Below are 22,242 nucleotides of genomic sequence, written 5' to 3'. Positions count from 1 at the left end.
GACCCCCGCTCCTGTCATGAAGATCCATTACATACATGACTTATGTACAAATCCATCTACCTTGAGCCACTACTACTCTCTTACACATGCACAAACCGCCTCCCGCTTGAAAGGAAAACACTGTCACAGAATAATAGAACGTGAGAAACATGAAAAAAGAAATATGCTAGGTATATTAATCTATACTGAACGTGGGACCCACAGCTCAGCTGGAGTGATAACGGGATATGGACCTATACGTGAACGGTGGAAATGAAAACATAAATGGAAAACAGGAACGTAAGCGTTACTCGTATGTATGATGTAGTGATGAAGATCATCGAAAGGCATAGCAATAAATGTGGGAGGGACTTTGGAAGCGTAGTGTCCTTATCGGTCAGTTTCGTTGGTTCGTTTCGTTCGGGACTATGTACATGCGATGGCATGCTTATTACGCGAAGTATTGCGTGTTCTGCTTGCTATCTTCGTGGACCGGCATCTCGAGCTTGAACTCGTTGAGTCTAAACAAAGTCATCCATCAGCAATGTTCTCATATTTAACCCAGAGGTGTGACTCACTCCTGCTTGATCTGAGCTGCGAGCTGCGCGTTTAGGAACGAGCAAGTAGCCGGCTCAGACCTTCGGTCGTACAAATCCGCACTGTATGTGACGTATACGGCACATTCCGGTGCCCAGATCAACTTCTTCCTAGCGGGTGCGGTCATGCTCCTAGCTTGAACAGGCGGTTTTGTCTCCGTACCAATAGAAAGCGTCGGGGCCGAACTGTTCGCCACGGGGTTTTGATACAGCTCGGGAGTAGATGTTGTAGGGCGATCGAACGGGGAGAAGTTGGGCGAGAATGGGTCATACGTATCATCGATACGAGGCGAAGGGTGCGCGAGAGTGTCAAGTGAGTTGGGCTGCGGATGCGCGGGCTCGCGTGTCGAGTTGGACCGTTGTCTCTTCGCGGCAAAGTCTTGTTGCGAATACGATGAGACACCTATGGCATTTTTTAGCACCTATGACTTTTCTACGATGGGTCAACGCTCTACTCACTCTTCAAGATACCCTTCTTGGGAACTGCGTTTCTATCGATATAGGCATTACCCCAAGTGGCTTGAAACTCTGCATCTGCCTCATCTGACAGCCTCGTGCGCGCCAAGGTCATCGTGACGTCTTCCACTGTTTCGCCTTCTGACGAGTCATCCTCGCTATCATACTCTTGCTCCGTCACCGCGACCGCGTGAACCACAGTAGGAGCCTGCCTAGGTTGCACGCGAACGACTTCGGGGCCGGTGTTAGGCGTGGTGACGGTCGCAACGCTTGGAAGTTGAGTCTGTTGTCTTGTTGCGGTGTTGTTGTCCCATGTCGGCTCGCCAGACGCTTCGGGCTTCTTTGTCACCTCCGCTCGGGAACGAAGTGTATGTTGCCGAGCGAGCTTCGCAGCGGGTGTCAAACCGGCCAAAGCTCGGTCATCGTCCTCGCTAGGCTTGGTCGACTGCGCCACAGCATGAGAGACGGCGGCCGGAGCGGCCTCGCCTTTGCCTTTCTTCTTTTTGTCCTTCTTCTTCTTTCCTTCCTTTTCGGGCAGAGCCGCGTCTTCGTCTTTCGGCTTGTCCTTGAAAATCCTCGAGATGCCCATGAGACTACGATACATCAGTAAACATACCGCAGGGACGTCGAGGAGACGACCGCAGCTCACCTGTTACGCCTGGCCAGCTTGCCAAGACTTCCCATCTTCCTGATCATCATGCTCGCAGAGGACACTGTCGAGCTAAGCGAGATGTTGTCCGTCGACATGTTCTTCATTCTGAACATGCTTCTCTTCCCCTTGCCCTGGTCCGTCGTTGTGGTCGCAGTCCTTTCCGTATCAGCAAGACTGACCTCACTGCCCATTGCTGTGGGGTTGTATGTGAACGGTGCCGAAGGTGGTGGCAAATCTTGCGGAGGGGTGACAGGTGGTGTGGCGGATCGAGTGGAAGTCTCTGAAGGTGAAGCGAAGGTCGGAGGCGGAAGAGATTGTTTCACTGGTGATGCGAATTTCTGTTCCTTCTTTGCGTCCTTGTCGAGCGCTTTACGAAGTCGTCCTTTCAGACCACCTGATTTCACCATCTTTTCGGTCGGGTCAGGCGCCGTGGAAGTCTGAGAGAGAGGAGAAGGTCGAGAAGCGGAGGGGGTGTTGGTGGCGTTAGTGATGGGACCAGGGTGGAGTGGTGTCGCAGCTCGAACAGCTGGTACTCGAGGCACTGGCGAGGCGGTTCGGGAAGAAGGACCGCTGTTTCGGCCAGACCTATCACTGGAAGATGAGTCGGCTCGAGTGTGGGAATTGAACCTCGGCGGGGCGGTAGAAGAGCTCGCTTTTGAGTCTGTGCTGGAGTCGCGCGTGTGCTGGACTATTGGGACGGAGGGAGGAAGCAACGTAGTGGGAGTGGAGGTCGGTGTAGCTTTGGAATCCAAAGCGATTGGGACAGAAGTTGAGCGAGACATGCCCGACTGCGTTGGCTCGGTGGGAGATGGCATTGACGAGACTGATGAGGATCTCGGCAGTTGATCTCGCGACGGTCGGGAAGCTGGTCCGCGTTTGTAAGGATGGAATGATTGAGGTTGGGGTTGGGATTGTGGTTTGTGCTGACTCTGCTGTTGTGCTTGTTGCGGTTGGAAAGCCTGATCAAAGTAACCTCCCGTGTTGCTCTGTCCTCCTGGTCCAGAAGTCGTGCGTCGCCTGTCTTGATTTTGACTTTGATGATCAGTCGAGGCAGGAGGAGTCATGCCACCGGGATGGGCTCCACCTGCCACTGACGCCATCACCATATGTTGATAAGCGTTCGCCCACGCCGCATAGTCCGCTTGGGATTGTTGATATCCTTGTTGAAAGACAGGTTGATTAGGGTACGCGTGAAATGGCGGCGTGTAGAAAGCTGTCGCGGGAACAGGCGTTGTTGACCATGGTTGTGGCTGGACCGAGTACATCTGGTTCGGAGGGGGGAAGTATGATCCTGAGAAAGGTTGGTTATACGGTGAAGTGTTGGAAGAGCTCGAGTTGGATCGTGTGTGAGGGGTCGGAGCGTCGTAGGGGGATGCAAAGGGCGGTGTGGAGCGTGCTCGAGTAGGTTGTTCGAACGAGGGTGATCGATCCATTGATGGACGATGGGAAGGAATCTGCATGTGTAGCGCAGCTGCCATTGTGCTTATAAAGGTGTTAGCGGAGGATATGGCGAGAAGACGAAGGCTCTCACCAATGCGCAGTTATATCACCGTCTCATCCAACGAGAGGTGGTTTGATGTTGATTTAGTGGTGGTGATGTCTGTTGTCCGGTCGAATTAGTCAGCTGTGTATCTCGTGATGTTCTCTAGCATGCAAGTGATGAAATGTCAAAGAACTCAGAAGCCAAGATGTTTGCAAGAGGATGTGATAGGTGATGAGCAGATTTGATTGTAGCAAGGGGAATGAAGGTGAGTGGAGTTGGAACAACGGAGTGTACACACGGGCCACCCGAGACATCAACAAACCACTTAAAACAAGAATATTCGCTTCCGACCGTTCCCCTTCTTTTCTGTCATACACACAGGAGGTGGGATGGCGAGAGTACAACGATACGACGAGAAATCATATGGGCACCAATAACTCACAGCGGACTAATGTCAGAAGTTATTGCGGTGGTCGTCTTCACAAAGCGACGGTTGTTGACTAACGTGTTGTTTGCTTTTCCAAGGAGCAAATCAATCCTTTCTATATCGACTGAAATTGTCGGTCTATACGCTAAGTATGATGGGAAACTGTGAGGAACAAACGAGTGTTAGGGACTAGATTCTACAGAGGTGATTGTAGCAATAGTAAAGCGGACAAGGCGTGACGCAGGGTGAACGACGATAGCTGTGTGTTGTGTCGGGGCTTGTGTGCGGAGGACAGGTTCGGCGAGTTTGTGTGTAGCGGTGTGTATATCTGATGGGTTGGATGAAGAGCAGGAGGCGTGGTACGAGTGAGGACTGAAGTCGAATACAAAGTGATCGGTCTTCAAAGTTGAAAAGCACTGAGTGAACGAGACCAAAAGTTATAGAGAGGACGGTGTAAAACCAATGTAGGTATGGGTGTTGCCCGCACTGACCCGCCAAGTGGTAACTACGCGTTGAGAAGCGAGTAAATCATGCACGGTCCCAAGGAATCGTTCAAAGGGGGAGTGATCAAAGATGAGAGTGTCAAAGCGACAAGAGCAATGCCACCTAAGGGTAGACTTTGAAAGAGGGGAAGGTACTGGAAGAGCAGACGGATGATGGATGATTATTAACAACCAACTAGAGAAACCGCTTCTTCGGTCTCGGGCATTTTTGTGGATTCGGCCCTCACTCATCTCGCAATAGTGACAACAATGCCAAGGGAACAACGCAACACAATATAACAGCGGCATATGAATCACTCACCTTGAGTAGGACTGCTTGGATGTCTACGCTCAAGCAAGCATTCGTCCAATCCGTTGAAGAAGTAACTTGTTCCAAACAACCAACTTGTAGTGTCCTTTTGTTCCACCGTTTCGCTCTTCTCCGTAGTCGTACTCGTGCTAATTAGTGTGGGCCGTTCCTTCCGTCTTGCCCGCAATGTAAGTCGGCCGGTGCGATTGTCGCTTGATACAGTGAGTGATACAGCGAATAAAGAAGAGATGAACGATACAACAGTACGAGTGTCCAGTAATCAATCAGTAACCCCTCGTGACCGTTTGTGTTGAGTGACAGACTATACTCACTATAAACACGACGATGATGATGAAAAGCGCCTGAAGCAGTTACTTTGCTTTTTTGATTTTTCGGAGAGAATCCTCCGATAAATCTGGGGGAACAACGGTCAAGATGCCGTTAACGCGTAAGTCACTGCGACGAAGCATGTACAGTACGTTTCAGATGGAATCAATCAATCAATGAACATCCATACATCAGCACGTCATGCATAGACATGTATTGTCTTCTGCTATTGCTATAAGAATTAATACTAAGATGCTTTTACCATAATCTGCTGACAGTTAACTATGTACCATATCGCTCAACCCAGTCATGCCCGCCGGTGATGGTTTAGTGATGGTGCGCAGTGAGACAGAAGGAGTGTGCTGTGTACAGCCCGGATGGATGGATGACGTGGGTGGGGAAAACAGCACAAGGAGAAAAGAAGCACAAGAATGTTTCGCCTCATGTTATTTTTACAAATGGGACCCTGAGAAATCAAGCGGGTACCACCCACGCTCAACTGAAAGAGATGACATGTGGCATGTGGCGTAAGTAATCTCAAACCAGTGCATGTAAGCATGTATGCACGCATGCCTGACTTGCAGCCTGTTGTCCACCAAACACAACAGACTTACAAGGCCATGTTGACCTTGATCCTACACCACGCCCTTTCTCCTCGCTTACTTTCATCGTTTACCCATCGTTCTCCCGCTAAGTGAACCAGCTTCACTGGCCAGGTACTGCAGTTCTCCCATCAATCGTCGACTTGTTAGACCTCTACAAGACAGACAAGACGTTCACATGTAGCACGACCTCGACGATGTCATGGATGAACCATCAGTGCTACTTGAGGTGTGTGAAAGAGTGCACTGTCTCGGCGAACGGTCGGTCAAGAGCAACAAGTCCGAAGCAGATGCCGATGCAAGGACACATCGTACTTGGCACCAACGTCCAATATAACAGGACAACTTAGGTATTGCTGCGTCCCAATGGTCGATCTCGAAATACCAGTTGGTTGCACATGACGGGCGTGTGAGAGACGATACGATGGCACAGCTAAACACTTAATCCGGACAACTGCCTCCCATATGTACTGCAGACAGATAGAGAGCTCGCGGCCAGAGAGGATGATTGGCACTTATCCGCAGGGGCGTCAGTACGATATTAACTTGCGTGCAGTGTCGCAACTACTTCAAGCATTGTGACCACCGATCAAACCAGCTCAAAACCGACCAATGTCACGGCTGGCCCGATGTTACAAGTGAAGCGTCACACTCACCAAGCAGGCCGACGATCACTGTCGATGATAGTTCCACCTAGACAGGCAAACCGAAGCGTTCGCCATACCGCATTTCTATCATATTACTCTGCCTGTCCCGCCACTCTGGGCTCGGCCGAACTTATGAACAGCAGACCAGACCCGTTGTCCGCTGGTCGTCTCGAGCATTCGAGACATTCATGGACTGCTAGCTTACTGTCAAATTAGGCACGGGAAGGTAGTCGGTTCTGTCTATATGAAGACCGAGTATTACCGCCTGTAATTATAAGCGTACAAGTATGCATATATGCATGCATGTTCCGACTGGCGCTGGTCCTCGGTCCATTAGTGGTCAGTCCATGAGGACGAGACCTTGACTTGATTATCGATGGAGTAACGGGAAGCATCCCGCATGAACATTGTGCATTAGCGATAGCTCAGCTCGTTGTGAACCCGGAGAAAAGTTCCGACGGGAAGGGAAGCTTTCATCCTTGAATTGACTTACTTTGCATTCGGTCAGGCGAGTTGAGGAACAGTGCTCGGACATCATCTCATCTCATCTTGAGAGCTCACATTGCATCCATATCCGATTTTGTTCTTGGCTCAATTGCATATACCTCAGCCCCCGTTCTGACAATATACGATAGGTTAATACACGAGATAACCGGTAAATGATTAATTAAAACACGTGAGCCAAGCTTAACCAACATCACGAAAACACGCGAACAAAGGTGTGTCTGTGTGTATGGGTTTGCGACTGGCAACATCAATATAGATGATCAATTGCTTACTTTTCATATTATCTTATCCATATAAACTAGACAGAATCTCTCTTCGATCCACTTGACGTCAACCCGAGCTGAGTGTAGATATACTCCAGCTTGGATGATCTACCTCGGATTGTCACGATGGCCGAGACCGCATCACGTCCTTTCTCCATTTCATCTTCCGTCATTTCCCCTTACGCAGCTCTTGAAGCGTTAGCTTCATCATCTCCCACTCGCTCGAATCCGAATCCGCATCCGGGTTCCTCTCCTCGCTCGCAACGAACTGGAAAAGCTCGAGCTCAAGCATCCACTTCCGGTCAAGAAGACCTAGGGGAGCAAGAAGAAGACGAGGACGACGATGATATACCGTTTTTGGTTCGAGCTCGATTCGACTTCGAAGCTACCGACGAGAGTGCGTTGAGCTTCAATGCGGGTGATCTAATTTACGTTTATGCGAGACTGGAGAGCGGTTGGTGGGATGGGATGTTGGATGGGAAGAGAGGTTGGTTCCCCAGCAACTATGTTGAGGATATTGCAGAGGAGGATCTCGCTCAATTGGAACACGAACACCAAGATGGAGAAGCGACATACGAGGATGGAGAAGGTAGACATCTAGACGGGAGAGGAAGAGGGGAAGGGGGAGGAGGCGGATCAGAAGAAGATGTGCTTAGGATGGACGATGTCCTTCGAGGTCAATGGGGGGACTGGGGAGGTGATGCAGGTCTAGAAGACTTGGCAAGGGAGATGATGGCTGGAGACGACGAGGACGATGCCGGGGGCTTTGAAGCAGAGGCCAGACGGAGAAGAGCACAGGTTGAAGGTTTGTCACTTGGAGCAGACGAGTTTGGAGTGTCAGCCAGGAAGAGAGAAGAGACGGATGCGACGATCAGGGCAGTGGACCAACCGTCAATACGGCGCGAGTCGGGATCGAACACAAAAGAAGCTCAAGGTGGACCTCAGGATGCCTGGATTCCATCTCTGACTCCAGATGGACAGGTATGTGCAATCGTTTCTATCAAAAGGCACTCATTGCTGACTACCCACAGGTATACTATCATAACACTCATACGGGCGAAGACTCATGGGAATTGCCGATGGAAAATTCTGGATTGGAAGATGAACAACTGTTCGGCGAACTACCAACCGACGAACAATACTTCAACAGTATCACATCCTCCTCTGCACCTTCCACATCCACTCTCATCCCACCAGAGACACCGGATGACAACAACAACTTCCGAGCACCACCTCGAGCCCAGAACGATATTCCATATCCATGGGTTGCGAGACTTAGTGACGATGGACGGGAATGGTTCTACCACAATCGACTTACTGGTCAGTCTCGACGAGATCCTCCGACCACGAAAGGTGATGCATCAAGCATGGTTGATATCGGTGTTGGGTTGAAGAGATTGAGCGTTAGTAGCTCTGGACCGAGACCGCTGCGAGCGTCGGTGGAGCTGCAACGTCGAGCTGTCGAGGAATGGGAACGGAAGATCTCCGACGCTCTTCAAGCGGCCACTCGCCCGAAAGACAAGCCGACGATGGGTTCGATGATGGATATCGTCAACGACTCTCTGCGAGAGATCTTTGAAGCTGCTGTAGCAGGTTCCGCAGCAGAGGAAGAGATGTCACGCGCAGTGGATCTGGGAAGCGGGACCGGCATGGCTGCAGCTATAATGAGGGAGGAAAGTGCGGTGGAGATGCTTGCTTCGGCACACGCTGCGACACTCTCGGTCATCCGAGATTTGCTCAGGGCATTCGGATACGTCGGACCCCTCGATAAGATGGAGGAGATGCCTCGACCTCATTGGGTAGGCGATATGACCTTGATTGGAAGTATCGGTCTACTCTCCGCCAACATCCACGCTGCGGTCGTGTCGAAACGTGCTCCCGATAGTGGACTGTCCGTATGGGCAGAAGTCATGCGAAGTGCCAGCAAACTCAAGGATGTGATCGCCAACTTCCCCGGCGCAGTACTTTCGAACAGCATTCCGCCCGGTGCTCACGACGATGCGGAGGGTAAAAGATTGACAGCATGGCTTGGGTTCGAATCGCTTGGTGAACCCCTTGGCGGAACATGGGGCTTCGGCAAAGCAGATAAAGGCCTGAGGATACTCGACCAATCCGCCGTTGTCGACTGTCAGAAGGTGCGAGACGAATTTGACACCGCGATTCGCGACACGTCAAACTCTTCAAGACCGCTTGGTCTTATCCGCATCGCTGCAAAGTTCGGTCGTGTAGTCTCCGAGATTGATATCGCTAGCGTCATCGATGTGGATGGCGACACTGGAGATCTCGGACGGGGTGTCAGGGCGAGGGAGGACGACCTGAGAGAGTATGATCATCTAGTGGATCAAGCTCGTCAAGCCTTGCAGGATCTCGATAGTTGCGTCAGCGGAATCAACTCGGCATCCATCCAAGTGATGCAGAAGCTCGAATCGGACGACATCGAAGTTGCCATCGACCATCTCGTCTCTGCCGTGTTTACCGCATTCCGCGCACTGTCAACTCTGCTCATTATCTCGGGAGAACAGGCAGCTGCCGTCGAACAAGGTTTGATCCGAGGTCAAATTGGAGTGCGATCCGCCAAATACATTGCCTCTCATACCGCTTCCACTCGACCTACCTCGATGGGGTCTTCTACCTCTCGCACATCTACTTCCCGACGAAGTGAAGCGAGACGTAGTCGAGTGCGAGGGATAGAAGATGAGTTCATGGACGATGACGATTACGGAGAGATGAGAGATCAAGCAGGAGAGATGCAGCCGCCTAGTACATCGGCTAGTGCTAGTACGACGAGCTTGTCACATCAACAGAATCGACACTCGGCGACGAGCAGTACGACCAGTCTGGCTTATCCACCTAGTGAAGCGGACAGTGGTAGTCAGAAGGGGAATCGAACTAGTATCCTCAAGGCTTTCAGGAGAAATAGATCAGGCAGCGATGCGGATGATGGTAAGTGTGGTGATAAGCAAGGTCATACCGTATGGACACTAATGTTCGTTCAATCAATTTCAGGCCGAGGCAGTGGTAGAGGCAAGACACCAAACAAGAAACTCGCCAAGATCTTTGGCGAAGACGTCACTCACATCCCAGTGCATCCTAGCATTCCTCCACCTTCTCTGTCGGCACCTCCTACCGTTCACGAAACACCGTGGTATCTCTCAGACGACTTTGAGGAGGGAGAGATTATCTTTGATGATAAAGGTGGCGTGAAAGCTGGTACCTTGACGGCTTTGGTGATCCGATTGACTCAACATAGCTCAACGGGTGAGTTTGGCAGTCTTCCATGAGCTGCGATCACATGCTGAATCTAATCGTACATTCAGACACACCATTCTTCCAAGCCTTCCTTCTTACTTTCCGATCATTTACCAACGGAGCGGAACTGTTCGACCTTTTGGTCAAACGGTACAACATAGCCCCACCTGACGGCCTCACCCCCTCACAAGCTCATGAATGGAAAGTGAAAAAGCAAGCTCCCATCCGATTGCGTGTCGCCAATGCTCTGAGGACTTGGTTAGAGAGACACTATATCGAACAGACTGATTCGGATGTGTTGGACAAGATCGAACAGTTTGCAACCACCACTTTGTTGGCGAATGGGAGTGAATTGATGTCAAAGCAGCTCTTGACCTTGGTCGCTAAACGGGTGAGTGACGGTCGCTGTCTGTTTCAAGCACGTACGCTGTATTGACGTTACCGCGTTGCTTGTCCAGCGCATCGGGGAACCTGAGCAAACTCGAGGGAGTACATCTGGATCGCTGCTTTCTCCTCCAGCGCCATTATTACCAAGAGTGACCGGACGACAACTGCGTTTGACGGATATCGCTCCCCTCGAGATAGCTCGTCAATTGACTATCATCGAATTTGTCCACTTCCAACGGATCAAACCGTCTGAATGTCTCAATCGAGCTTGGGCAGAAGACGGCGGTTCAAATCTTGCGCCTAACGTGAGAAATGTTATTCTCACAGCAAATAGGATGGCGGGATGGGTCGCGTTGCATATCCTCAGTAGCAAGGACGTGAGACAGAGGGCTACGGCGATGAAGATTTTGATTCAGGTTGCTGCCGTGAGTCGAGTCGAGGTCGCATCTCGCCCGATTAGTCTTTTAGCTGACAAGTAATACGTTACCAGGAATGTCGTAACCTGAACAACTTCTCCTCGATGGCTGGGATCATAGCAGGTCTGAATTCGGCGCCTATCACCCGACTGAAGAGGACCCGAGACTTGTTGTCGGTGAAAACGCAGAACATGAAAGCGGACTTGGACAAAACACTGGATTCCTCTAAGAACTTTGCAAACTACAAGGATTTGCTGAAGACTATAAACCCGCCATGTGTTCCTTTCTTCGGTGAGTGCGGCATGACCAGCGGGCTGACTACCAGACCTGTTACTGATCGTAAATGATGCCCGCTGTTTAGGGTTCTATCTGTCGGCTCTTACGTTCATCGAGGATGGTAATAAGAACTTTATTCAACCTGGTGCTCCGACAAAGGGAATGACAACATCTACTTCATCATCCTCTCTCGCATCTTCAGCAAATCGACCTTCACCTCTCAACCCTCTATCCAGTTCCACTTCCACTTCAACAACAAATAACGGTGCTCCAGCTGGGACTGTCATTCCTACTCAACCCTTGATCAATTTCTTCAAACGATCTTTGAACGCGGAGATACTTCGTGATATCTCACAGTACCAATCTCAGCCATACAACTTGGCGAGATGCAGGAGCGTAGTTGAGTGGATAAATAAGGGTTTGGACGAGGTGGAAAAGGGTGGGGATCTGTATGAATTGAGTCAGGCTTTAGAGCCGAGAGAGAAGGAGGAAGAGAGAATAACGAGGATGTTACATGATTCGGTGAGTGGGACGCGTAGTTTGATTGGCCCAGAAGGGGAGGACTTGGAGTCGGAAGGTGAAGAGAGGCGAGACGAGAAGTGGAGAGGATTGGCAGACTGTCGTCGTTTGTTTGGTACAGAAACTGACGTATTTGCTCGACCTTCGAAATAGGGCTTCATATGACATCGATGAGAGGCCTTGCGGAACGAGCAGAGGTCTTGAACGAAGAGCCGAAGGGTGTCATATAATCGAGCGACTGTGGTTGTTGCGAAGAGGATGAAGTGGTAGCGCACGGTTTCGGCATGCCTGATTGGCGGATAGAAATAAACGGTAGAGCAGATCGTGTGCACAACAAAGATGTATGCCTTTTTGGGGTTTATCATGACATCTTCTGTGACGTTCGAAGTGTTGCAGGTCCTCAATACGGATCAAGAGCTGTGACGAGCCGTGTGCAGTGAGAGATAATGCGTGACATAATTTATACTGTATGCTGTGGTAAACAAAACATCCTTTCCCTCTTCTTGACTCCGACTCCGACAAACATCCCTCGACCCAATTAGACATGTTCTATAGCCTCCAAACGCCGTTACAATGACGAGCATGTCCCTAACCACCCATCTACCTCTACTGTAGACCGTGATACACCATTAAGTAAGAATTCGAACAATGGACATCACTACCACTTGACCTCGTGAACAAGGACTACTTTTGTACTTTCACCTTGCCATCCTCTATCCCCACTTGCCGTAATCAAGAACCGACTCCTTGGATCGACGACTAAATCGCGCGCACGCACGCACGACTAGTATCAGCGTCGTGTCTTTCATGACATACGGAGCAGCAAGCCCATTCCCAGATGTCAGACTCACTCATAGATGATATTGTTCCACCATGATGTCCTGCTATGATCTTGAAAGGAGGTTTTGATCGACTTCGTTTCATACTATCGTCAGGAGCGAGGTATTCTGCCGAATTCCATAGTCGGATATTATCTTGTGATGCCCTGCGAAGCGAAAGCGAAATTTCATTAGGCAAGCCTGCCTGCCAACAGGATTTCAGGCAGAGGGTTGTCGAGCGCGGATAGTGAGGAAGGGCGAAGGACACCATCACTCACGTCGCGATATGTCTTCCGTCTGGGAAAGCAACGACACAACTTATCGGACCCGATTCCAATGGCGTTCTCAGCGTACGGAGCAAGTTTGGCGCTGTGGAGGATGATCCTCTTCTCACATCCCAAATGTCGATTGTACCGTTTCTTCTTCCAGCCAAGACTTGATTCCCATTTGCTAACCAGCATGCCTATCATGCCACAGCAGTGATATCAGCAATGACTCTTGCAGTTCTCAGCATTGTCGTCTACTCACAGACATACACCACGGAGGTGCTCTTTCCCCCGGCATCAATCTCCCCACTCCTACGCCCGTCCCTTCGTACGAGGGTACTCTCCTATCTATCAGAACCACTTGACCATCCATCGAGCTCGTCAAGAGAATATCATCCGAGAAATCCTTGTACGATGTCGGACTCAAGAGCGGGATCGTATCTGCCGCACCGTGTCTCGCTGATTGCTGTCCTCCTCCTGATTGAGGTGTGACGAACAGTGGTGCAGCAGACGATGAAGAAGGGGTAGGTTGTTCCGTCGTGGTCGTGATAGGCGGTGGTCTATTTTGACCGCCAGGCAAAGCTATGCCAAGTGGTTTAGGTTTCGGTGAAGTATTGTTGTTTGTCGGTGTGGTAGCGGCGTTGGTAGGTAATACTGAAGGGGGAACTGTCTCGCCATCTGCATCTGCGTCGTCGTCTCCGAACAACGAGTCGTGTGACACGGGTGTGTTCGCATCTGCCATTTCGACATCGCCATTTGTCTGTGTCTGAGGAGGGGATGATCTCGCGACCTCGTCGTCCGCAATGGGCTTGTCTACCTCCTCGCCCGCAGGCGGCTCAGCGACTTGTACATCATCTCCATTACTCGATCTCTTCTCGAAAAAGTCGGGTCCCATTGATATCGAGATGTTCTCCTTGGCAGTCTCCTCCTCTTCCTCTTCATCGTTTCCATTGCGAGGAGACGGTGTCGGCGAAGGTAGTTGAGAGAAGGGTCGTAATGCCAGGGAAGAGAGCTGGGCTCCGTGGGTAGGATAAGTTCGTACCGTCTGACCGGTGTTCAGATCCCATTCCTGGACAGCACGAGAGCGTCAGTCTGCCTTCCTGCAGGGCGGATAGAAATTACAGCGACTCACTCGAACGGTTCCATCCCATGAACCACTAATGAAGCCTTTCTCGTTCGGCAGCAGTGTCATACAGGACACCACATTAGTGTGGCCCTTGAGCGAGTGAACGAGATGTCCAGGAGTGTGTCGTAGCGTGTACATGTTGATAGGTCCGGACTGTGAGATGTCAGATGTCATGTCAGAATTAGCAAAGGCAAGAGGATAGATTCTCTGGGATGCAGGGAAGGTGTATGACTCACCTGAGTACCCGTCAAAGACCAAAGAGCATCACCTTCACAAGCCATACTATACACTGGTTCTGCTCTTTTCCCGACCTGACCCCCGTTGATACCCTCAACTTCGTTTGCCCACCATCCTCTCCCCACACCTGCCTTACTGACCGTCTCACCTAGACCGACCACACTTCTCTGTTGAGCCGTCATCATCTGTGCGCCATTCACGCTCCCCCACAGATCATATGCTCGTACATATCCATCCTGACTTCCTGCGAGAAGGTACGAAGAGCAAGCGCTGGTCGCAAGAGAGTGTACGGCAGAAGGTAGAGGTATACCGACGATGGCTTCGATGGACAGTGTGTTGGGAAGGCTGTTGGGCTCGAATACTGGTTTGAAGAGGCCTCGACGGAGGAGATGAGGTGGATCAAGTTGATCGGTGACCACTCGTAATTTAGAGCTTTGTGAGAGATGTTCGGATGCTGCATCTGATTCCAAAGTCAGTCAAGTAGTGGAAGCAGTTCACAATGAATGTGCACTTACCAGCTCCTTCTTCCTCGCCGTTCACTGTCATGTCCACATCTTCCCCTTCCCCTTCCTGTTCATCCTCCTCGCTTCCTTCGCCTTCTTGTTCATCCTCATCTTCGTCATCGTTGTCATCCTCATCTTCCTCGTCCGCATCTGCATCTTCATCCTCGTCTTCGTCTTCATCATCATCACCTTCACCTTCCCCATCTTCATCTTCGTTGGCGTTTTCTTCTTCTGATCCTTCTTCATCTGATCCATCGCTTGAAGAACAGAGATGCATCAGCCTGCAGGGCCAGTCGTGATAACGTTGACGTGGAATACTCACTCCATACCTTCATCGCCTTCACCTTCTTCCTCATCCGCATCGCCGTTCATTCCGTTCTGCCCACCATCCATACCCTCGTCCTGCAAAAACAAAAGTCAGCACCGGCGTGATCCCATCTACTTGCACCGGGAAGGACACTCACGTCTTCCTCTTCATTCTCATCGTAGTACTCGTCCTCGTCATCTTCTTCGTCGCTCCGCATTGTTCCAAGCTGTATACATCGATACCTACCGGAATAGTGAGATGGATAAAATATGGAGAGGAGCAACAAAACAAATAGTTGACCTTGACCTGAATTGGGAAGTGGAGGAAGGGAGTTGACCGGTTGAATTGAGAAATGCTGTCATCGCTATCTTCCAATCTCCCTTTCTACGTCCACTACCTCTTTCCTCTTATACATCTCACACACCATCGATACCTGCACATCATGTCCGGCACAGGTCCAAGAGAGGCTGTCTTGTAAGTGTCCTGCGACTCTTATTGAGGAGTAGGCGATGGCCAACATTCACTTCTACACTTATCTGACCGCAATTCATCTGTTACCCTTCAGCCCGACACGTATGAACCTCACCTTGACCAAGACACGACTCAAGGGAGCTCAGACCGGTCATTCGTTGCTTGCTAAGAAACGTGATGCCCTCACAACACGTTTCAGAACCATCTTGAAGAAGGTTGATGAGGTGCGTGGTCGTGTCTCCCTTCTCCCCACCTGCTCCTCCCGTTGGACCATCGTTACGACAAAGGATCAAGGCTGCGCGATCCATCCCACAAAGAACATGTATGCTGATTGAAGAATGAAATAGGCGAAACGACTCATGGGACGAGTATTGCAACTCGCCTCTTTCTCTTTGGCCGAAGTGACTTATACCGCTGGTGATATTGGTTATCAAGTGCAAGAATCGGTCCGAAAGGCGAGCTATACAGTTCAGGCGAAACAGGAGAACGTCAGTGGTGTCGTCCTTCCCGCTTTCGATGGGGTCAGGAGCAAAGATGCAAGCGGTGAGTTTGAATGCTTTCCCAGTGTATCATCGAAAGCGGAGACTGAGCTAAATGGAGTTGTAGATTTCAATCTCACCGGTTTGAGTAGGGGTGGACAGCAGATCCAGAAGTGTAGAGATACATATGTGAAAGCGGTTGGAACTTTGGTCGAGCTCGCCTCGTTACAGGTGAGTACACGCATCACGACTATTGATGGATGAGTTGAGGTATGATCTGACTGTTATCGCACAGACCGCATTCACCATCCTTGACGAGGTCATAAGGGCGACCAATCGTCGTGTCAATGCCATTGAACACGTTGTCATTCCTAAACTTGACAACACGATCAAATACATCAACTCTGAGTTGGACGAAATGGACCGGTACGTAGCTGTAACGCTAGAACACCCCAAACCTCTAACCTGCCACCTCATGTCCCTAAAACACTAGTACCTTGCTAACTCTATCTTTCATTCCCGCAGAGAGGAATTCTTCCGACTCAAAAAGGTGCAAGGCAAGAAGAAGCGAGATGCAGAGAAGAACGATGAGACGCGACAAGGTCAGAACGAAGATTTCAGAGCACAAGGTGGTGAAGTGCACAGAGACGAAGGGATTGGTGGTGGCGTTGCTGGAGGGGCTGATATGTTGGATGAAGGGAAGGACGAGGATGTTATTTTCTAGGTGAGTACGAGTGCCGTCGAGTAGGCCAGGCTCAGTAGGGGAACTTGTAGTGCAGTGCTGATGAGTTTGGGCACGGGTAGTTGTTTATGTGTATTTGCATTGTGATTATATCGAAAGCCCTTTCTGGTGCAAGCGTCCATCTCACCCGCGCACGGGTTCTGCATATAGCCGCTTGATGGTCTGCTCGTGGACAATCCACACGAAGTGAATCGACGAGGAGTCAGGTCGATTCCAGGCGTTGGCTTGATTCCGAGATAAATCCAGTCCCTCATGGTCCACATTCTATCGGTGGACGAACTCATGAGGTGTAAGAGGCCTGGCGGCACAGCATCGCTCATGAGTTGTCCGTGGGGCGGACGTCAGCTGCTCTTGACGACACAGTCGGTCACACACTTAATAAGGATCAGGGGGAACACACATTTGTACCCTCCAACACCTCAACGTATTAGTGTACCATAACGGCTGTCTCCATGTTCGAGGAGACCACGGTTCGTTCAGTCAAAGTGGTCATCATTGTAAGGCTAAACGTCCAGCAATTGCAATGAATCACATTAGCAGTTGTGGCTTATCCGTCGATCGAATGGCGGTGTGACAATGAAACAGTGGAGATACTTTGTCTTTGTCCGCACCGATGCATACTTGGCTTTCCTGAGTTGCTCGCCTACATGGGAGAGCTTGAATGACCTGGACCGGAGTGTCCGTGAATGCACGGTGTTAGAATGCTGTAATCCATCCTTAACCGAGATGATATTGATCACCATTATTATCGTTATTGCCGACACTAGCAGCACTACGACGACCGATCACGCCACCGTTATCATTTCAACTCGAAATACTTGACTTCATGTCGTCTTCTCTCCAATGATATCATAAGTTGCACAAAGTACAAAAGCATGTATCTGATATCTTCTTCTCCCTTCATCGTGATCGATGAGACATAATGCTACGATGAGTGGGAATGGGAATGAACGAGGTGAGTGCACTGTGGTTGATCTCGTAGATGGTGTCAAACGTCGCTGAATATCACCAGATCCACTGGTACAACATCACGTCTCGTACTCATACAGTGCCATCGACCACTCCACATTTGACGAACCTGAAGAGTACGATACAAACGTCAGTAGTAGTAAACCCGTCAAATCTCTGAGGACGATACATAACGTCCTCAACTCTGTCTCAGAATGGATAGGAGCGGTCGGTGTTGATCTTAATGCCAATTGGAGATTATGGCGAGCTCCATATCTCCGACATACGAAACATGATAACGGACGAGGAAGAGGGACGATCGATCACGGTGATGGGGAAAAGGAGGATGGCTTCGCAAGATGGAATAAGCAGATGTTGTCGGGAGACGCTTTGGTGGTCCCTCTATTCTTCATGACGTTCTCTTCTGCGTGAGTTGGCTAAACCACTCCTCATCCCCCAGAGGGTAAAGAAGCTGACGAACTCTATGCCTGGTAGATTGGCGGATTCTGTCACACTACAGTTCTTCAACACCTTTGCGACCAGCATGACGGGGTGAGCATTTGCCTACTATCTTTTTTGACTAATGCGCACGAAATACTGACTCGCTACATTAGTAATACCGTTCTGCTCGCTATGGCTGTAGTCGGGGCAGCTACGAGATCACCCGTCAACTCTGGTGTCTCACTCCTTGGCTTCGTCGGCGCTGGACTAGTCTTTGGTCAGATTGGCAACTTGTGTGGTGCGTCGACCTCTCTTTTGAATTTGATCATGACCTATGTTGCTAATCCAAACCTGATCTAGGCCATCGAAGACGATCATGGTTATTGATCAATCTGTCGATCCAGCTTCTCATCTTGATTATTGCGACCCTACTAGCGTCGGTCTTCGCGCACACACCTATCGGTCTGAAAGGGAGATACCATTGGGTGTACTTGCTTTTGTTCGGTCTACAAGGAGGAATACAAGTTACTTTGGTGAGTACTGTACTCTGACTCACTGCCCAAACCTTTGTCCTTCATTGATCTTGTGGTGCTCTTACAGGCCGCAAACTCTGGATGTCGAGAACTACCCACTGCAATGATGACCACCCCTTACGCTGCCCTCATATCCGACCCCACCCTCTTCTCTTCAGGCGTCAACAAAGACGTATCTGCCCGAAATAGACGATTCATCTACGTTGTATTGTTCTGGGTTGGGTGTTTCGCCGGAGCAGCCATCGCCAAATGGTCTTCTGTATGGGTGATGACGGTCGCTGTGATTGGGTGTAAATTGTTAGCAGTGGGATTTGTCATCTTTGCGAGAGGGGAAGAGGATGAGAAGGGACGGAAAATGAGTATTAGTTGGGCCGATACGGTCGGATCTGCCGGACATGGTGGACATGGACGTGGGCATGGATCTTCGGGGATTCAGAGAGTGGAAGGTCCAGGCAATGACGGGAAGCCTATCACCGTGTTTAGAAGGTTATCGTTACAAGAACCGAGAGACGAGCAGAGTGTAGCGATGTAGATGGTTTTTGTTGCACATGCATACAGTTCGAGAAGCACAACAGCAGAATGCAGTACCACGGTCGCTGCTGAGTCGTCCTACAGATACCGAACATCTTGATAGTTGAAATGCATGGGAGGAAAATGGCGGTTAACCAAACAAAAACTCGATGACGTCGATTGCGACTATCTCGCCGCCCAATTTTATCTTATCGCGATCTAGATCCTCTCGCCGTTGGTGTATAATCTTGTATTCCGCTCACCTCTCATCACAATCATCGATATAAAGCACTGGCACGACAGTCAAGCTATCAATCCTATCTCCAGCCCTTCCTCACTAGCTTGCGTCGACCTGTCCGTTGGCTAATCGCAATGACACAAGAACGGAAGAAAGCGATTGTGATCGGTCGGTGACCATCTTTCCCCTTTCCACCATGCCGGATCACTGATTGCTTCGACCTAATACAGGCGCCGGTGTGGGAGGTACAGCTACTGCTGCTCGACTTGCTCATGCTGGTTTTGATGTAGAAGTATACGAGAAGAATGAATTTTCCGGAGGGAGATGTAGCTTGGTTCATCATGATGGATATCGATTCGATCAGGCGAGTAATCTTTCGACTATGCCCATTCATCACTTCATTGACATCGTTGCGACACAAGCACAAAGCTGACCTGTATACTCCTCTCACAGGGTCCTTCGTTACTCCTCCTCCCACCACTGTTCCACCAATTGTACAACGACCTCGGCACGAAGCTCGAAGATCATATCGACCTGATACAATGTACACCGAACTACGTGATACATTATCACGATAGTGAAAAGGTGATTCTGAGCTCGGACAGAGCACAGTTGGGCGCAGAGGTAGAACGTTGGGATGGGAAAGGTGGAGCAGCGAGATTAGAGGGGTTTCTGAGGTCAGTCAGGCTTCCTTGCCCGTCACGTTCACCGACTTTTGCTCGAATCAAGAGCGATGATCACTGATATATTTGGCGTCCCGCAGAGAAGCAGGAATACACGGTCAATTATCTTACGATCTCGTTCTTGCCAAACCTTTCAATACATTCTTCGCAATGCTCAGACCCGAAGTCGTTCTCAACCTTATCAAACTTCATCCTTTTGGAAGTCTTTGGGGGAGATGCGCGAGGTATTTCAAGACGGAGAGGATGAGAAGAGCGTTCAGCTTCGGTAGTATGTAAGTGCGATGTGGATCGTGTACACCTGTCAGACTTGGGAGTAGGAATGAACGAGGTGCTGATCCTGAGTCCATCTACAGGTATCTCGGCAGTTCCCCGTTCGATGCCCCTGGGACATATACCCTGTTACAGTGGACAGAAACGTGCGAGGGAATCGTAAGTCATCATGGTGGCTTAGTGGCCTTCACACCCGACGCTCTTGTCACGGTGTGATCCTCAGCTAATCGAACTGCCTCATAACCTCGCAGTGGTATCCTCGGGGTGGTTTCCACCAGGTCATCCAGTCCCTCGTCAACATTGCTACTTCTCACGATGCCAAATTCCACTTCTCCACACCCGTCTCCTCTGTCACCTACGATTCATCCGGTCGTGCCACGGGTATCACGCTCGAGAGCGGGGAGACGAAAGAGGCAGATGTGGTGGTCGTCAATGCCGATTTGGTATGGGCTCATAACAATCTGTTCAGGAAAGAAGGGGAAGGTGCAGCTCGAGCGGAAGAAAAGAGAAAGGAGTTGCCAAAATCGGAACGACTGGATCCCAGGCTAGCAGATCGACTGCTGAACAAACCGCATTCGTAGGTACTCTCGAATTGCATTTAAAAGCCACAATAAGAGCTGACAGATTTCGGCGTGATGATCCTATACTCAGATGCTCATCTATCTCGTTTTATTGGGCTATGGATTCCACCATCCCCTCTCTCAACACACATAACATATTCTTGGCTGAAGATTACAAAGGGTCATTCGATGATATCTTCAAGCGAAAGGGAATGCCTCGAGAGCCGAGTTTCTACGTGAACGTCCCGTCAAGAGTGTGCGTGACTTTCCACTGTTTCTTCCTGTGACCGCATGACCAACCAAATCTTTGCAAGCGGAACGTTATTGCACCCAAGTACAAATAGCTGACTTTCACCTCTAACACCGCAGAGACCCCTCCGCTGCCCCCGAAGGAAAAGACTCAATTGTCATTCTCGTTCCAGTCGGTCATCTCCTTCCTTCATCCAGCAAAGGAGGCGAGAGCGAGAGTATCAAGACTTTCTCCAAGGGCGAAAAGACGCCTGATACAGAGAGTCAAGATTGGCCTGCGTTAGTCGAGAGGGCGAGAAGCCAGGTGATAGAGAGTATGGAGAAGAGGTTGGGAATCGTCGGGTTGAGAGAGAAGATCGTTTGGGAGGGCGTGAATACGCCTCAGACTTGTAAGTGTTGCGTCAAGTCTAAGAGTCTTATTGCCAACTGATGAGCTGGTCTTGTGATAGGGAAGGACAAATTCAACTTGACTCACGGATCGATTCTCGGCATAACTCACGATTTCTTCAACGTCCTTGCCTTCCGACAACAAGCACGACATCCGACCTTGAAGAACGCTTATTTCGTAGGAGCCAGTGCGCATCCTGGTACAGGGGTGAGTGGTTGCGTCGCGGCCGTGCTCATGGTCTATAGTAAGTTGACCTCGAATTTCCGTTTGTTCTGGTTAGGTCCCGATCGCCATTGCCGGAGCAAGACTATGTACACTTGCCATCCTGGAAGATCAGAAACAATCTCTTCCGGACTCTTACAAGCCCTTGCCATCGAAGAAAACAATGTTGGACAGACCACGTTCTCGTGACGTTCTTTACGTCGTGGAAGATTGGTTCTCTACCTTCTTCCCATACCTCTTAGGCGCTTTCATCGCCATTATCGCCCTTCTGGGATATATGACTTATCTGGGAGATACAGGAGATGGAATACGATTATGGGGTGATCGACAAATCCAACTTAGAGCAGCCCCTTCTCCATCAAGCACCTCGATATTCGGTTCTACGATATTATCAAAACTAGACGATATCAGACGATCACCATCCGATCAAATCGTATCGCTCCGAGATGGGGTGTTGGGCTTTGTCAGGAAACATCAGGATATAGCAGGGGCGCCATTGGGGTTGTTGTTATTGGGTTTGATAACGTTATTAGCATATTTCGTCGCATAGATACTGTAGATCGAGGTCGTCATTGAATGTACATAAGATGTATTATAGAAGCGGAAATTGAGATTGACCTATGAACTTAGATTGATTGGCAAGGCGTCCATAATTTGGGTATACGAACCCCCC

The 22,242-nt window shown here is 50.0% G+C and overlaps 6 protein-coding genes across 6 annotated transcripts; 4 read left to right on the top strand and 2 right to left on the bottom strand.

Annotated features, from left to right (window-relative positions):
* Positions 1–430: 430 nt before the first annotated feature.
* On the bottom strand, positions 431–3,161 carry CI109_103351 (uncharacterized protein; the record flags this gene model as incomplete). Its single annotated transcript, XM_032005580.1, has 4 exons — positions 431–500; positions 558–978; positions 1,035–1,624; positions 1,681–3,161. The coding sequence occupies 4 exons, from the start codon at positions 3,159–3,161 to the stop codon at positions 431–433; spliced, it is 2,562 nt and encodes an 853-aa protein (XP_031860069.1).
* Positions 3,162–6,857: 3,696 nt separating this feature from the next.
* Positions 6,858–11,731, top strand: CI109_103350 (uncharacterized protein; the record flags this gene model as incomplete). The annotated part of the gene is made up of 7 exons (XM_032005579.1): positions 6,858–7,712; positions 7,763–9,674; positions 9,738–9,989; positions 10,049–10,371; positions 10,439–10,792; positions 10,858–11,074; positions 11,145–11,731. The coding sequence occupies 7 exons, from the start codon at positions 6,858–6,860 to the stop codon at positions 11,729–11,731; spliced, it is 4,500 nt and encodes a 1,499-aa protein (XP_031860068.1).
* A 505-nt stretch (positions 11,732–12,236) lies between these two features.
* CI109_103349 (uncharacterized protein) lies at positions 12,237–15,052 on the bottom strand (the record flags this gene model as incomplete). The annotated part of the gene is made up of 9 exons (XM_032005578.1): positions 12,237–12,337; positions 12,430–12,563; positions 12,675–12,859; positions 12,925–13,731; positions 13,795–13,941; positions 14,025–14,479; positions 14,541–14,785; positions 14,851–14,930; positions 14,993–15,052. The coding sequence occupies 9 exons, from the start codon at positions 15,050–15,052 to the stop codon at positions 12,237–12,239; spliced, it is 2,214 nt and encodes a 737-aa protein (XP_031860067.1).
* A 225-nt stretch (positions 15,053–15,277) lies between these two features.
* CI109_103348 (uncharacterized protein) lies at positions 15,278–16,509 on the top strand (the record flags this gene model as incomplete). The annotated part of the gene is made up of 6 exons (XM_032005577.1): positions 15,278–15,309; positions 15,401–15,530; positions 15,654–15,849; positions 15,913–16,016; positions 16,081–16,211; positions 16,311–16,509. 6 exons carry the CDS (start codon positions 15,278–15,280, stop codon positions 16,507–16,509), a joined length of 792 nt encoding a protein of 263 aa, XP_031860066.1.
* A 930-nt stretch (positions 16,510–17,439) lies between these two features.
* Positions 17,440–18,981, top strand: CI109_103347 (uncharacterized protein; the record flags this gene model as incomplete). Its single annotated transcript, XM_032005576.2, has 6 exons — positions 17,440–17,482; positions 17,540–17,903; positions 17,971–18,027; positions 18,090–18,214; positions 18,277–18,449; positions 18,517–18,981. The coding sequence occupies 6 exons, from the start codon at positions 17,440–17,442 to the stop codon at positions 18,979–18,981; spliced, it is 1,227 nt and encodes a 408-aa protein (XP_031860065.2).
* A 107-nt stretch (positions 18,982–19,088) lies between these two features.
* On the top strand, positions 19,089–22,119 carry CI109_103346 (uncharacterized protein; the record flags this gene model as incomplete). Its single annotated transcript, XM_065967283.1, has 11 exons — positions 19,089–19,109; positions 19,287–19,365; positions 19,428–19,561; positions 19,651–19,874; positions 19,961–20,152; positions 20,234–20,309; positions 20,402–20,727; positions 20,802–20,966; positions 21,080–21,348; positions 21,409–21,554; positions 21,628–22,119. The coding sequence occupies 11 exons, from the start codon at positions 19,089–19,091 to the stop codon at positions 22,117–22,119; spliced, it is 2,124 nt and encodes a 707-aa protein (XP_065823355.1).
* Positions 22,120–22,242: the final 123 nt, after the last annotated feature.

This window comes from Kwoniella shandongensis, chromosome 6, assembly GCF_008629635.2.
Source record: "Kwoniella shandongensis chromosome 6, complete sequence".
In the NCBI taxonomy this organism is placed as follows: Eukaryota; Fungi; Basidiomycota; class Tremellomycetes; order Tremellales; family Cryptococcaceae; genus Kwoniella; species Kwoniella shandongensis.
Note: the sequence above shows the minus strand (reverse complement) of the source record. Positions and strands in the feature narration are given on the sequence as shown.